Here is a 16767-nt window from a genome sequence, read left to right on the forward strand (position 1 = left end):
TGATGTGATAAATTAAGAAAAAAACCCTGTTCTGAAGAGGACAGCTCTGAAACAGGAAGACAGAGTTATGCTAGCACACAGTGCTCTTGGGTACAGCCTGGCTTGTTTGAGACAAGAGCTCTGGAGCTCTGTATGCAGCTAAGCAGGGGGTTTCACCTCATACAGTGACTGCACTAACCTTCTCAAAGGATGCTTTTCTCACAGTTCCCAACTCATCTGCCAGAAGAGATCACCATAGGAGGGTTGATAGGTTTCTTCCCTTCCCTCTCCCAACACTGCTGAACTAAATCAGAGTGCTCCGCATGCATAAATGCACCCTGGCATAAAGCAGGCTGAAGCCAAATACTAGAACACATCCAGTAGTAGCCTGGTTCTGTGGATTTCTTAGCGTGCATGTGTAGGCAGCATACCATAAACACATACTGCCTTTTACAATTTATATGCTTTAATGGAAATGGGTCACTACTACATAATACATTATACTACATTTTTAAACACTCTTTTCCTATTTCCACATCTCTGTACACTGCTTCCTCCTGAAACTCCTTAAAAAGTCCTTTAAAGTGCCTCCACCTACAGGCTCTCGCTGAGTATTTCCATTAGATGGAAACAACAGATCATCAGTGTAAACAGCCCTTAAAAAAAACACAACCCTTCTACTTCAATTTTTTTCCCCACTCTCTTGCTGCTCGTACCTACTGAAAATGGAGCATTCTGTAGCTACTCAAGGTGTAAATACTCAAAATTTTTTTACCCAGGTAAGGGTACCAGAAGACCTGGTGAAACACTCCATAATTATGCAGCCTATGTTTGTAAAAAGTTCATGCCCTCAGGTACAAGAATGAAGTTTGCAGGAACAAAATTAAAATGTTAATTATTTTGAATTGATAATTACTGGTATTTACAGAACTCAACAGAAAGTGGACATTACCACTAGGAAATCACACTCCAGTGATAAGTTAAGCAATACATAGTAAGTTATTAACAGCAACTACAAATGGCTCATTGTTCTGCAACATTTTATCATAGAAGGTATTCACAATGATCTTGTCACACTATTCTCCCCCAACACAGAATCATGGCAAGCCATTTCCCCATCAGTAGAGAATGACACATATTGCTATACTAGAGGCAAAAGTTTGGTTTACTTGGTGAAATAAACTCTTAAGAAAGAGCGCATGTATTTAGAGGGTTGGGTGGTTTGTTTGTTGGGGCTTTTTTAACTGCTAATCTGAAAACACACTATAAGGAAAACAGAAAGGTAGCCTAATGGCAGTCTGAGCAGGAATTACTTGAGAGATTTCCCAGTTTTCCACTTTGACAGAGAGCTGTGAAATTCTTCAAAATTTCCAGCTGTCTGCCACTTCTGAGCAAGTTTCAGATAACTATTAGCATTTTGTATTACAGTGTCTCACTCAAGTTTCCATTCCAAAATGGAAGCCTATTTCTTTTGGGCTCTACCACTCAGCATTCAGCTTGGTGCTCAACTCAAAACAACCCATCAGTAACCACAGGAAAAAACTTTTGGTGATTCACTGACACAGACTATGGCCTTCTGTCATGTTCACATATCCAGCTAAAAGAAAATCCAGCAGTTTCAGAAGAGAAGATTCTCTTGTCCAGATAGAATCATAGAATGGTTAGGGTTCAAAAGGACCTCAAGATCATCCAATTCCAATCCCCCTGCCATGGGCAAGGATGCCTCACACTAGACCGTATTGCCCAAGGCTCTGTCCAACCTGGCCTTGAACATGAAGCATTCACACTTCTTTGGACAACCCTTTCCAGTGACTCACCACCCTCACAGTAAAGAATTTATTTCTTATATCTAACCTGAACTTCCCCTGTTTAAGTTTGAACCCATTACCCCTTGTCCTACCGCTACAGTCCCTGATGAAAAGTCCCTCTCCCACATTCTTGTAGGCCCCCTTCAGATACTGGAAGGCTGCTAGAAGGTAACATCTACCTGGTATCAGGTTAAATGTATCAGTTATAGTCAAACTTGTCTGTCAATGCCTTGTTAACTCTATTATGACACGTTTCCTGCAGCCTTCAGCTCACAAGCACTCAGACTGTATGCTGAAACAGGGCTTCCCAGTCACTGGTAGTTACCAGAAAACACTTCTGCCTCAGATCTGCAATAGCTGCTCTCCAGCTGTAAGTGAGGCAAGCTCATCTTCTTGCTACCATAATACAAAGGTTCTCAGTTACTTCAGCCAAGGAGTTTCGCTTCACCCACAAGTAAAAAACACCACTTGTTTCTGTCCCAGGTACTGGGGTACTAATTTTAATTCAAGGCCAGGGTAAGGTAGCATGCAAAGGAAACAATAACATACCTATCGCTAGAAACAAAACAGTTATAAGCAAGTCATAAGTTATGACAAAATAGACACAGAAATAAAGAAACAAGTGACAATTCACATATACTAACTGGCAACCTTCTGGTGTGATCTTATCAATGGACTTGCTGTCTAGTCCTGACAAAGTGACAGCCTGGGATTCATCAGTCTTGTTTCACTTCTTTCATTTCTGCACTGTTTCTCACCATCTCCCGCCTTGTAAACAACCCCTTGTGGTAAAACTCTCCTTCGCCCAGTCTCTGGAAGCTCATTAACTTCTCCAAGGTGATAAAGTTTCTTCTGATTGTGGACCAAAAGATGCCTTGAGCTCAGTCACCAAAACAGGGCAGTCCTGCTGTTGTTTCCACTGCTCATCAGATTAATCACTAAAACTGACAAAAGACAATCAACACAAGGAAGTTTTGCAGCCTTTTAAATAAGTCAAATCAGTTCATCTGTGCCCAAAAAGCACCAGCATAGCAGAAGGCCTTTCTCTATTGGCAGCAATGAGCTACTCTAATCAGCTCAAGCTCTAGGTGTAACTGTACCTTACACTGAACCTCACAATCTGCAGTAATCCTCATCTTGTAACAACCGTAGGTAGTGCTCAGGTGCCTATATCCTGCATCACAAGGTTTCTGCCCAAGAGCAAACATGGTAATAGTTAATCATTGAGAAGTGACAAATCCCCAAGACCTTTCTCCTGTACTTTCACCTATACAATGCACATGCATCTGTTCACCTTCCCTTTTCCCCCAAAAAGGCATTCTAGTCCACACACAACTAGTTGTGTGTGCACCCTTCTCTTTCTTCATTATTTTTCAAGAATTACCCAACCCTTTTCCCAAATGTCTGATAACCAAAAAATTCTGTGATGGAAGTAACCCAGCAAGGCCCTGGAAGACATAATGAAATTAACTTTGCAACTTACTAGCATTGAAACCTGACTTCTTCCCCTATGACATGGCATAGTAACAAGGGCACTAATACAAAACTTTTTCTCAAAGATTTTGCTCAAGGTCTTGCTCAAAGTTTGTCACACTAGTTTAAGAAACAGGCAAAAAGATAAAGCCTGTGCTGTAAATGGCTAACATCTAAGCAATGCTCAAGCTTACCCCTCTTACCCACTGGATTTAGACAGTGATAGCACATTACTGTCCACACCTCAGGATTTCACAGAAGAGTAAGCAGCAGCCTGGCACTCAAAGGAGTATGTTCGAGCTTTCTCCTCCTACTGAAAAATGACCGCGCAGGCTGAATTGCAGCTTTCTAACCTCATCTAAATGACAGTCACTAAGAAAACTCAGAAAAATATTTACATTTACATTTAACTGGCTCCTGCTGAGCTCCTACTAAGTCAAGAACTGCTGTTTTGTCTAGCAGTCCCATCATGAGAATTATCAAGTAATGCTAGCATGCAAACACAATATTCTCTCAGTGCACATTGCTTAGTCTGTTTTAATGTGAGACATTTCCACAAAATAACCAAGGTGTTTTGGAAACTTAACACCCTTAGAGGGTGGGGGGAGAAAAATCAAACAGCACAACATAAAAAATATACATATATACACGTATATATATAAAAAAAAGTCTCAAGACTTCTCTCTCATCCTGCATCATGAAGTTTTCCATAGTTCTTTTTACCTAGTAAGTCACGGAACGGGATGACATATCAGGCTGATGCAGAAAAACCACATGATGGACTATCACGGGCAGGTAGGTTGGCAAGGAAAAGGGGCTCTAAGAACAGTGTTTTTGCATAAGAGAAGCGATAGCTTTCCTGGTCTGTGTTATTGAAGTTATTGATAAAGCAAACTGAAGATGAATAATAGGAAAAATACATCAAACTAAAGTTAAAACAACTGGAGAGTTTAACTTCCTATTGACTTTATAAAGGAGCTGAATTTTAATACAGTGAAGAGACCAACACTTTTAGCAAGAAACCAGACTAGACAGAACTGCGAGACATGCTAAATTTAGATACAACGAATTCTGAGACAATCTGCAACATGAGAAAGATGGGATCAAACATACCATCCTTTAATCAGAAATGGAGATCACACAAGGCTTTTCAATAAAATCTTAGATCCTGTGAAAAACCCAGAGTCCCATGAGCAAATGAGCAAGCTTAAAAACTGTGAGTGAAGTAGACCTGTCATGGGGACAGACATCCACAGAGGAGAAAGTTCTAGACAGCACACAGATACCAAGACAGGGCTGTTGCTGACCTACTGTTCAAATATTTAGGTTTTACTTTCCCACCACAACAGGTTGGGAACTGTATCTTCTACAGGAAGCACACCCATCATTTCACCCACAGCCAGACAGCTCCCTCCATGCTGCAGGACCCTCACCTTGTTGTAGAACTCCTGCTCCCTGGGACCACGAGGTGGTGGCTGCAACTGCTTCAGGACAGTCCCATCTGGATGCTGAAGTATACCTAGAAGAGAAGTACCTCCTTCACGGCTTGGTTTTACAGGTTGCTTCCCCTCACCCCAAACAACAAATACACGATCAGGGACAGCCTATTTGCAAAGTTGTACTGCTTTCAGTATACACACAGTAGAGCTGAAATTGACAGCTCCTACAAACAAACCTTAGCGGAGGGCTGCTTGCATTTTTCTCCATCTTTTTAGACATTAGATGATTTCCTGGGTCTAATTCTGCTCAAGGCCAACACAGTATTGGGATTTGACATTAAAAATTCCACCCAAAAAATGCATTAACTATGGAAGATTACATAGACACTCCCTTTTTAAATAACTGATAAGTTATTTAACAGTAAGTTAAAAGAGTTAGTACCAAGTTTAATGCATTCACCTCAGCCAGGCAATCACCTTCATCATGCACCAAAAAAAAGACCTGAACATACCCTCACAAAACAGCCCTAATGACTCTCCAGACAGCAACACTGCTGAGTAGCTGCATAAGAAACACAACTGAATATCTGAGGGTACTCAAGAAATGGATATGGGCAAGAATGGAGAACAGTAACTGCATCCCTCTGAAAGTTTCTGCATCCCTCTAGGTTTCAAGATCATCAGCTGCAAGAGAAAAAGAAAAACCAACTTCTGGAAAATAAATTTTCCCCTAGAATTTATTCATAGTTTTTCAGATAGTAATTCATTTTGTTTACAAGGGAAGGAAAAAACATAAGCACTATCAACAGTAGGCTCCAGCTTCAGCTTACCACTTGAGGAAACACAGTACAATGAGCCAGGAGCTTTGTGTCCCAAAAAGAGTTTGCAGTTGTAACAGCAATTGTGTTTTGCCTTTTAGAAAGCATTATCTCTGAATGGGCTCTGTTGTGCAGCCTTGGAAACTAAACAAAATCTTCAGAGTCTAAGATATTTACTTTAAAACAACCACCAAACTTAGAAAAATTGTTTCACTAGTTGGCTGCGCCAATGAAGAAAGAGTGGTTTTAAAAACATGCGTAAAAGCTCTCAAGTTACATTGTTTGCTGAAAGCTGGATTTTGTATACTTTCCAGAACTAGAAAAACATTGCCACACAATGCCCAGACTACCACATCTTCAAGACACAACACCTTATCATGCCCTCCCTGTACCCTTTTACCTGTGCTGGAAAGCACTAGCAAAGTGCACAAAGTATCTGAATGGCACGTGTTTGGAATGTGAACTGCTAACAATCACAACATTACAAAAAAGTTTTATAATACATACTCCTCAAAATCTGCATGTTGGCTTTGATGAAAAAACAAGTAGACAATCTACAAGGTAGAAAGGCCAGGCAAATTTTCCTGGAAGTAGGACCCATACACTACTGGGTTGATACATATTACTTGAAGAATTTATTATAACCTGGCATTATCTGAAGTTCCCTCATCCTCTGAATTTCTTGACAAACTAGAGCACCTACTCTGTAACTGTGACTGAGGCAGGCCTGGAAACCAAAAACTAGTGCTTCAACATTCACCATGAAGATGAGAACTCCGTAACTCTCCCTCTGATCTACAACCAACCACCTGAGATACCATCACCTGCAGGTCATATTAACATATGGGCATTGGTTATGGTTTTGTTCTAGGGTTCCTTAGGTTTTTGAGCACAGACAGGAAGTAGTATTGTTTTAACATACAAGTACGCAATTCAACATTTCTGAAGAAGCAACAGAACTATACCAAAATTAAAATTCTGAAACCTCTTACAAACATTTCTCTATGGCTCCGCAAGCAAAGCTTACTGGCATTCTGAAACCCAAATCCACTGCAAAAATAAACAACACAGATGTATGCACTCTTCTAAACAAGCATCACATCCAGTCCATACACTTCACTGAACTATAGACAAAACCTGTTATGCACAGACAAGCCAAACATTTACTTCAGAAAGATCCTCCATCCTCTTGAGGGTAGCTAATAAGGACTGACCAGTATGTATGTGCCATCTTAACCTTTTTAGCAGGAAACAGCTGCCAGAGCTAGAAGTTTAGTGACTTTCATTACTAAGCAAGTCACACTGAAAAAGAATGGCTCCTTTAGCTACAGAATCCCACTAACAACTTGGGAACCTGCAGCATTTTACAGGTAGAGTCACCAGACCACAGCCAAGTGCAGGAGGCTCTATAAGGTGACATATCCCACCAACAACTGTCTCTCTCCTCATGCCTATGGAAGCGAGCCACAACCTTACTTACTCCATGTGATTTACTCTGTTCCAGGGGAAGCAATACTACACAGCATTCAACAGAAGGTCAATCATTATGCCCAGAAGCCAAGAGACTATGTTTGCATGCAGAGAGAATGCTACAAGGCTTTCTTTGCAAAGCAGTAAGAGTCACAAGGAGCAAAGGGAAAACTGAAAGGTTATTCAGGAGGGAGGGAACCACATGGCAATGAAATTTTAAGGTCTACTTTATTTAAAAAAAAAAAAAAAAATTAAAAAACTAAAAATATTTTGGATACCCACAAGTCCTCTGTATCTTTCTATGCAAGGGCAGAAGGGAAGTTGGGTGCAGAGGACAGCAGTGATATAGAGGAAGAAGCTGAGCAGAACAAGGAAGGCTCTGAGCTTGAATCAGTAAACATCTCAGATACTAACGCCAGCCGGGTACAACCTTCAAGGTACATTTTGTATGTTGTATGCATAGCAATAGAGGTATCCTGACAAAAAGGTGTGCTGGGTTTATAGCTTTAGGCTTTTAAAATACTAAAGGTTCAATGGCAGAACAGAAAATAACAGGAAGGGCGACTACTGCAGGAAAAGGCAGAAAAAGACAGTGGAGAAGGTAGAAGACACAGGGTCTCCTCACGCACGCCTGAAGTTTTCACAGATTCTGGCATACAGATTGTGATATTTCTTACCAGTGCTATTAGCACCTACATATATTCAAACATCTGGCCACTAGCTTCACAACAAAGATACCAAGGGGAATAGCACGGCAGAATTATACGTGACCCTTTATAATGATCTTTTGCATCTCAACTGCCTGCACTCCTACATACATCTGTAAAGAAATAAAATAAGAATATTCAGTTACAAAAATTAGAGTGCTGTGAGTGCCAGAGCAGCTCTGGTCTTCACCTACATGTAAAACTGTTTCTAAGATGAGATCATTAACTGTGGTGATACCCCTGCAGGAAAATCTTGGTCTTGATCATCAGATATAGTGGAGCTAGCTTTACCTAATCCATTTGAGCTGCACCCACAATGATAGCACATCACCCATGCTGTCTTGATCCAACTGATAAAATTCATGTGGCAAAGGTGAGGCTTTCCCTGAACAAGCCTTTTTTAACTGATCCCACCCTATGTTATGATACAGGAACAACGAAGCTCTACAGCTCCAAGGATCCAACGCACCTCCCTCTACATTTTATTGCACCAACTGCAGCAGGGGCAAGGGACAAGAACTACTTTGCTGTGGATATTATCAGCAGCAAGACATGCCACAGACGCAGGCTGTAGATAAGACAAACTCACAGTGCCATTAGTACTGCAATTCCACTCAGTGATAGCTGAAGGGGTTCTGATGAACTACCCCTAGCCTATTCAGCAAAGACAGTTCCTACCTATTAGGGTTCAAAGGCAACATGACAGCTGCTCTCAGAGCACACTGATAGTTAAATATATACCTTGCATTTGGCTCAGAGGCAGAAGTTGTACCAAATGCGTTGTTCTGGAAGGGGAGAAATGCCATTTAGCAATGCTAATTTGGCTGCTTGCTCTGGCAGTGACCGCTGCCTATGTTAAAAGGCACCTTTCATGAGAAGGGCTAACACCTCACTCCTCAACCTGGAATTAAAATGGAAATTTAAAGGCAGTGGAGGCACACATCAGAAATGCTGCATCCTCATATTTGTATTATTAGACCGCTTAATAGCCATTGGGTTGGGCTTACTCTTACCATCTAATTAACAACCAACTAGTAAGTTACCCCAGGCTGGTAAATCACTCATTAATACTTCACCCAAGTTTCTGGTGGCCATAGGTTTGGGGGCTACCTTCAGATAAAGCACAGGTCCAACATACGTTCTGAGGGTATGAGGGCACTGTTATCAAAATTCCCACTTTTTAAAAGGTGCCTGATAAAATGAAGCTAACTGAGAAGCTTAAAGGCGCCGTTAACTATTCCGTCCTGGCGGGCCACTGCCATTTATGCAAACCATCAGAAGACAGACATTTGGCACTGCTGAAACCACTCTGCCCACGACCTGCGTACATCGGGTGAGCTCTGGCAGTTCCTCCACCCTTCGAAAGGAGGAAGCAGACCCTGGCCGGATAGACCGGGCCCTCAGTATCGAGGTGACCACCAAACACCAGCACCGACACGCAGTCCCCGGGGCAAACAGGTGCCCGCAGCTCAGCGCGGGACCTCAGCCATCAAAGCGACAAGCCCTGACACCGCTCCTGAGGTGCCGGGCATGTGTCCCCCCGCCGCCAGTGAGCGGCTCCCTCCTGTCACCAACACCACCTCCGACCAACAGCACAACTACCGGCCGCCGCCAGCGGGACGTGAGGAGAATTGAAGCGAGACCCGCCCCGCTACAACCAGCTCTACAAGAATTAAGATAAACGGGAGAGCGGGTATGCGGGGGAGCTCCCTCACGGGTGGCCCGGGTCGCAGCTCCCTCCGCCGCCCCTCTCCCCGCGCCCCGCCGCCGCTCACCGCCTTTATCCTTGCCGTACATGTGTCCGGCCACCTGGTGCGACAGCGGTACGCAGCCGTTCAGCCCCCGCCGCCGGCCCCCTGCCGCCGCCGCCGCGGGGCCCGGGGAAGCGCCGAGCACCGGCTGGGCCGCGGCCTCCTCAGCCTCGCCGTGCCCGCCGCCCGCGCAGCGCCCGCGCCCGCCTTCGGGGCGCCCCGCCGCGGGCGGCGCCGGTCGCAGGGGCTCCGTGGCCATTTCCCGGGTGGGGAGGAGGGGGGCGGGGGGGGCGGCGGGAGGTGAGGGGCTGCCGCGCTGCGGCGGCCCTGGGCGGGCCTCAGCGGGCGCTGCGTGCCGGAGCGCGGGCAACTAGGGCCCGCAGCTCCATCACCCGCTCCGCTCCGCTCCGCTCCACACCACGCCGCACCGCCCACCCCGCCGTCGAGGTAGCGAATGGCCGCGGCTCCGCCCCACCCCGGACGTGGCTCCGCCTCCGCCGCTCCGTCTGGCCCTCGGTGGGGTGGGTGGGAGGCTTCGCCGCCCGATCGTGCCGGTGTCACCGAGCGATGAGCGGCGCTGAGGATAGGCCGCGCATGGGCCCCGGCGCCTCGGTGCGGCCGGGACGGGCATGGCCTGGGGTCAGCGGCTTCCTGCGGAGCCACCAGGGCCTAACGACCCAGGCGCACGCGATCCGTGTCGGGGTCGGTGACACCCATCCCCGTGGACATCTTTACATCGTCCCGGCCGTCGGCAGCCCCCGGGCCAGCGTTCACTGCCTCGGCTCTCGGGAATGCAGTTTCCCTGGTTCTCAGTAACCAGAAATACACCCTAAATCCCCTTCAGGTTTATATCAATTCACTGTCATCCCGAGGTTTGTTTATTCTCTCTTCAGAAAATAAGAGCTAACTGAAGCATGTAAATAGTATCACACCTTTAAAGTGGTTTAAGACCTTTAAAATGGTTTCAAATGGAGCCTTGTCAAGCTCTGGAGGTGCTGGTCTTGCATTTGAGGTGGGTGCACATCACCTGACACCAGATCAAAATTGGATAAGGAATTAATCTCTAATCTGCATTTTAACTCCCAATGGGTAGATGGAGGTATGTACAAGCCCTGCATTCACTCACAAGATCCCAAAGCCTGCTACCTGGCCGGGAGACATTTCTTTTCACTAGGGCATATACCAGCTCTATTTGTCAGCCTGCAATTACTGCCTTCTTTTTCCATTGTTTCTTCATAAAATTAGCTGAACTCTATTTGATCTGCACTTTTGCCACAGTATCCACCAGTATCAAGGTGTGTTTAGCATTAGTAGGACTCAGGAACAGGAAAACAAGGCCAGAGATAGGCAAATGAATTTTAGCAGATATATGATGTTCCCCCAGGTTTTATAAAAATGGGCTGCTGTATATCCAGAATCAGCATTGACATTAGAGGAACAATGTGGTGAGCTCAGCTATTACTTGCCACCTCTTCCCTATCCCATACCTGGGAGATGTCGCAGGTGGTTGGGACAACTGGATGGCAATTTGAGATATTTACTGGGGAAATTAAAGTATCAAAGAAGAGGAAGGTCACAGGGAAAATGAGAGTATTGAAGGGTGAGAGGAAGGAGCATAGCATATAAATCTATGAAAATTGAGTTTCATTAGTGCATTGTTCATGGAACAATTTGTTTCAATCTCTTACTTGGGTGAGATGGGGAAGATGGTGTTAACAACTCAGCAAGATCCCTTCTGAATTAACAAGGCTGGTCAGAAAACTTATGTTTCTCCCTCCCAAATTCCCCCTTCTCGTCAGTCAATACTGTCCAGCCCTAAAGATCAGGAGTCAGATGGTTGAAAGCATAAGCTCCTGTCTTCAGTTTCCCAATGCTAAATTTTCCAGGGGGGTGCTGACGCAGGAGAGAAATGACACAGATTGGTCAACACTTGCACAAAAAAAAATTACTGAGGAGTTCGTTGGGGAAAAAAGCACAAGTGGTACGTGTCAGGCAGAGAGATCCCGGCCTCAGCAGCAGCAACTGCTGCAAGGCTCAGATGCCAACCTGAGCCTCACAGAAAGATACTTGCCCCTGCAAGATCTGAGACACTCTGGTCGATCTGGGTCTAAACACACAGAGAAGAACAGGTGGCATTTCAGACTTGCATCGGTGCCCACCTTACATTGAGATATACCAGAACTCGAAATCTTAATGGAAAAAAGGAATTAAAAGGAAAAAAAAAAAGAAGAAGAAGAAAGGAAATCAAAGACTATTCAAGCACCCAGTCCTGAACAAATAGCTTCTAGATATCCTTAAAGCTAACAGAAGTGGGCCTGGAGGGGATTAAAAGAAATATGATGCATGAGTAATTGGAATAAGTAAACACTGACTATTTCCTTTTCCCTGATACTTAGTCGGATTTATGCATATGGAAATCAAGTGATGCAAGACTCTATCCTCTACTCACTCATTCCACCCTCATGCTTCAGCACACGGAATTCACTTGTCTGGGAACGTCTTCTAAAATAAAAGAAGTGAAACTGGGAGAATACCAGAATAACAAATAATTAATTTCCCCACAGAGTGTGATACTGTAAGAGTTTGCACTGAAAGCTGAACCTACCAGCAGGATTCCCAAGGAAATGTCTCGTCTCCAGGCTGCGCAATTGCACTTGAAGAGAAAGCGAAAGAGGCTGCAAACAGCTCCTAAAGGAGGGGCAAGAGGCTGGGAATCCCCCTTCCTCCCTAACAAAATCCATTTGGCAAAACTGTACTTAATTCCGGATTACTCTTTCTGTCTGTTGCTGGAAATCAATCATCACGTAGTCTGATAAAATGTAAGGACTAACAACGCCTAGAAAATATTACGCATGCATTTATTTTGCACAAACTGTTTGTGCTGCAAGAGGATGTCTCACCGGCACAGTGCAAAGCTCCCCTGAACTAAGTGAGGATTACAGAAGAATCACTTTCTGCTGAAATAACTCCCTTTTTCAAACACAACAACTAGTTAATAACTAACCGCAAGACGTACAGTAGTTAGCACAGGAAATAAGCTCATACTTCAGTGGAAGTGCAGGGGGATATTAGGTAAACAGATTAGTGGGGCTGGGTCTTGACCAAAATACTGGTACTCTACAGGTATGCTGACAAGTGCTGCTGTTTTTTTCACTGTCCTTTTGCATGGTTCACAGCCACTTCTCCCCATCTTGCCAAAATAACCACTGCTATGCTGGAGCAGTGTTTTCTGCATGAGGTCTGTGCAAGAGATGCAGATCCTGCTGCCCACAGAGCTACTTCCTGCAGCAGATGGCTGTGTTTGTGAAGCTTCTGCTGGCCGAAAAGATTGCAACAGACCTGGACCATACCTGTGGTCCTCATAAGAAATGTTGATCAGCAAAACCAGTAATTTGCTGGACAGTTGAGAGCATCTGCAGTGGTGCTCCTGTGTACAGGAGAGCCTGTCCTGATCATCTGATCATTCAGCATACTGCAGACTTCATTACAGCAGTAAAAGTTGTAACCATTTTGCAGTTCTTTTTTCTTGCTGTTTCACAGCAGCAGCATTGCTGTATCATTCCCTGTTAAAGTAGCTCTGAGCTTTTAATCCTTTGTTAAATTCACAGAAGTTCTGTGTTGTCTTTTTATTTTGTTCTTGTTAAGTAAAGGAAAATCTGAACCTTGTCAGTTGTAGTTATAAAACTTAATGGTGCTCTCCCACTTTCTTTCCTTACTACTGACTTGTTGCTTAGGCATCAGGTCCCACAGTGATTAATATTTTACTTGGCTCTGACTGATGCACTCTGACACTACTCTCCTCCCTAGCAACCAGGTACATCAGGGCTTTTCCAGGATGAAAACAAAGGGACAGTGTCAAAAGCCAACCTACACTCTCTGGAGATAATTGCATATGTTTAGAAAATGACTGTGAGGTTAATTCATGGCAGTTGTGTCTTTTTTGTATCACCTTTTCTATGAACAGAGCCACAGCTGTAAATTTTGGGAGGTCTGTTTTGTATTAGAAAGCCACTAGGAATATAAAGGTGAGAAGACCATTTCAATAGTTCCTTCCTTCCTCAGAGTCCTTGGATATTTTGGTGGTGGTGATCATTGAAGAAATTAAGCACAGAATTTGAAGGAAACATGTATTTTTTCAACAGAGAGGAGGCTAACAGGTGGGAAATTGAAGAGTTTTCGTGGTGGAGAGGAGGCAGCAGTGGGTATTTGCTGAGAATGATTTTACTCAACATCTTCATTCAAGACCTGGAGAAGGGAGTATGCACAAAGTCTCCAGGTCTGCAGATGCTCCTGACCTCCTTAGGTCAGTCAGATGCAACACTGATGTCAAAGAAGTCCTGCAAGATCTCACAAAACTGAACATAAGGCACAATGCTGGCATAGAAGCTTCAGTGTGGATGGATGTAGGGTAATGAATGTAGAGGAAAATATTCCAAACCAAAGCTCTTTGACTGTAGAGCTAGCTGTCATGGCCCACGAAAGAGATCCTGAAGTCACTGTTGATGCTTGTCTGAAATCATCAGCCAGGTATGTGTCTGCAGCTAAAAAAAGCCAACAAAATGTTAGGCAACATCAGGAAGAGCTTTGCGAGAAAGACAAAAGGCATCATTTTGCTGCTCTGTGTAGCCTTAGTGTGCCACATACCAAGGCCAGCTTCCTTCTCTGCCTGCTTCTCATGGAGAATAGGAACAGACCATTAATTAGTCAGTGCATAAGATGGAATAAAAACATGATTTGTGGAGACTCTGAAGAGATGAAACATGTGTTGCTGCCCCCAGCCTTAGAAAACAGCAATGAAAGACCTTTTTGAATGAAATACCTACTTTGACATCCTTGAGCAAGAGGTTGTGCTTCTTTCTGAAACAGAGGCATTAGATCAAAGTCTTTAGTAGCATCTTCTGATGTCATGGCTTATAGGTAGATAAAGATTACTCCCTTTGTCTTTCTAAACAAAAATTTTCCAAGTACAGTGTTCTGTCTCTATAAGGGGGTTGCTCAGGGGTTTACAAATGCATGATGGCATTTTAGCAGTCACATCCTAATGCTTTAGGATAACCCCGGTACTTAAGATGATTAACATGCCAAGAGGTTTATTTAAAATGCCTCTTTGTCTTTCCCTAGAGGCACTTACATTGCTTCCACCTGCAGTAAAATTAAATACCTATTTATTGACTAAACCCACTGCCAAGTAGCATTAAAAAAAAGTCTCTTCCATTAAATGGTATTCTACTGCCAAAACTTATCTGCAAAGCAACAGAATTCAGCCCTTAAAAAGTAATTTAACCCGTGCACAGCAAAGAATGAGTTGAAAGAGCAAGAATCCACTGTTTGGAAAGAAGAACAAATTTAATAATCGCTGAAGTGAAAGTCTGTTCTGGCTGTTGCTTTGAGCAAGAGTCCCGGCAGTGAACAGACAGTGTGTCTCGACCATGTCTCATCCATGTATGGTGATATTTGCCAGCTGCAGAAAAGTATTTGAGAAAAGTTACTCAGTCAGTGACCTTCTCATCCATTTTGCTGCCTTTCTGTTGCCAGCTGACTTGACTGAACAACAAACGTTGAAGCTACTGAGCAGATCCTTGCAGTATGCTGAATTTTGAATGCTTCACACATTAAAGCTTTAATTACTGGCACGCTCAGGAAGCTCCTCTTTTTTTTTTAACAGGCTTCTCCTGGAAAGCAGAAGGCACTTTTTTTTTTTTTTGTATAAATGCCATGCATTCAAAAATGCCACAGGAAAACTACAGTCTGCATGACAAAAAGGATGCAGAGCAGCACGGATTAAAGGCAGCGCAATGTCACATCAGAGAGGAGGGATGGTTCAGTCTTCAGCTAGGAAAAAAAACAAGAAGACAAATAATCTCCCTATGCTTAGGTGAGACACATGCAATTTCTGTGTATGAGAGGAGTTGCTTGAAAACCCCCAATAAATCCTTTCTTACCAGTCCAAGCTGCACATGAGAAACGTAGACTGCTTTGCTACAGTCACATAAACTTATTGTGATTCTACTTCAGGGAGCACACTAGTAAATACTCCTTCTATTTATTATGATTGCACATCTAATTAAACAGTTTACAAAGGCAGGCATGGAGGAACATTAGACTGCTAACACAGGACCCATGGCATGAATATACATTGCTTTCTGTCCAGACTGTGGGGTCTCACAAACAGTTCAGGCAAAATAACCACAGATGTCTGCTTGAGGCACATAACCCCTTCAGCTCTAAGGAGTAAGTTTTTTTGCTAATAGAACTGCTTAGTCCCAGAAGCGAATGAGCAGCCACTTTGTACATCTTATGCTTCACTCTGTTGAGATATAATAAAATGCCATTTTCTGTAATTTGATTTACCCCTTTTTGTTACCACCTAGCAATATTACATGGTGTTAAATCTTCGCTTCCAGCTTATGTTCTCCTCCCATCTGCCATTTTATTTCTTTTTTCCCCATCTGGTTTCTCTCCACACATTTATGTATGTTATTTGTTTTTAATTCAGCTCCTCTCTGCATTAGTCTCAGCATTAGGCAGCCTGGAATGATCCTGCCCAAGAAACTCACTATACACGGGTACAGTAGAAAACAAGAAGCAGAGAGCTTCAAGCAGCAGCCCCTGATACCCATCCTACATTAATGATGGCTGTAGAAAAAGACTGTTCTCCTGCCAGTGCAGAGAAGACACTTAATCACTGCAGGAAACCCAGGCAAAACAAGCCTGAGTGCAAAAAGCAACTGCAGGAACGGGTAGCTGACACTGCTGGGCTTAACATGTACCAGTGACAATGGAAAAGGCATTTGGTCTTCTCAGCAGGTCCATGTGAAACATTCTGACCAGGCTGGAACACAGATGCTGAGCACTAATAAGTTCAGCCTGGTGGCAGCGGCACAGGGGCATTGCCTCTGTGCTCCACACGCTATGGGGGGATTGTACTTTTCTGTCTAATCCAGCCAGGGCTCAGGGTTGGTTTTGTCAGCCTCAAAGCTTCAGGAATTAAAACTAAAGCCAAATTTAGTATGAGACTTCCATGTCCAGGATGGTTGAAGAGAAACCAGCTGATAAGGTTTCTTTGCAACACCAATGTTAAGTTTCACGCCTACATTCTTATCCTTCCTGCTATTATAAAATGTTCTTCCGCTATTGGAGTGAGCAACTGTGATACAGCAGTGACTCACACTTCCATGTCTTTGTCTAGCTGTATCACACTGAAATGAAAACCCCAGTCCAATTTCTGTGCAACTTTGCAGAATCCATTCTACAGCCCCAGAACAAGATCCAAACTGCAACAACATGGTGAAAATTTAAGTAGGGCCTGTGATCAGCTCTGC

The 16767-nt window shown here is 43.8% G+C and overlaps 1 protein-coding gene across 2 annotated transcripts in view; it reads right to left on the reverse strand.

The window, feature by feature from the left end:
• The window catches only part of IPMK (inositol polyphosphate multikinase), a 46252-nt gene extending 36527 nt beyond the window's left edge, over positions 1-9725 (reverse strand). The window contains exons 1-2 of one of the 2 annotated variants that reach the window (XM_061446962.1): positions 9470-9725; positions 4694-4779 (exon numbers count right to left, since the gene is read on the reverse strand). In XM_061446962.1, the coding sequence (XP_061302946.1) occupies positions 4694-4779; positions 9470-9704 (321 nt within the window). In that variant the 5' untranslated portion in view covers positions 9705-9725. Of the gene's footprint in view, positions 1-4693; positions 4780-7985; positions 8290-9469 lie in introns of those variants that run through there. The other variant, XM_061446971.1, reaches the window with a different exon arrangement.
• Positions 9726-16767: the final 7042 nt, after the last annotated feature.

Source organism: Pezoporus flaviventris, unplaced genomic scaffold (assembly GCF_033815535.1).
Source record: "Pezoporus flaviventris isolate CSIRO_AGI_PZ_B2104156 unplaced genomic scaffold, CSIRO_AGI_Pfla_v1 ptg000001l, whole genome shotgun sequence".
NCBI lineage: Eukaryota > Metazoa > Chordata > Aves > Psittaciformes > Psittacidae > Pezoporus > Pezoporus flaviventris.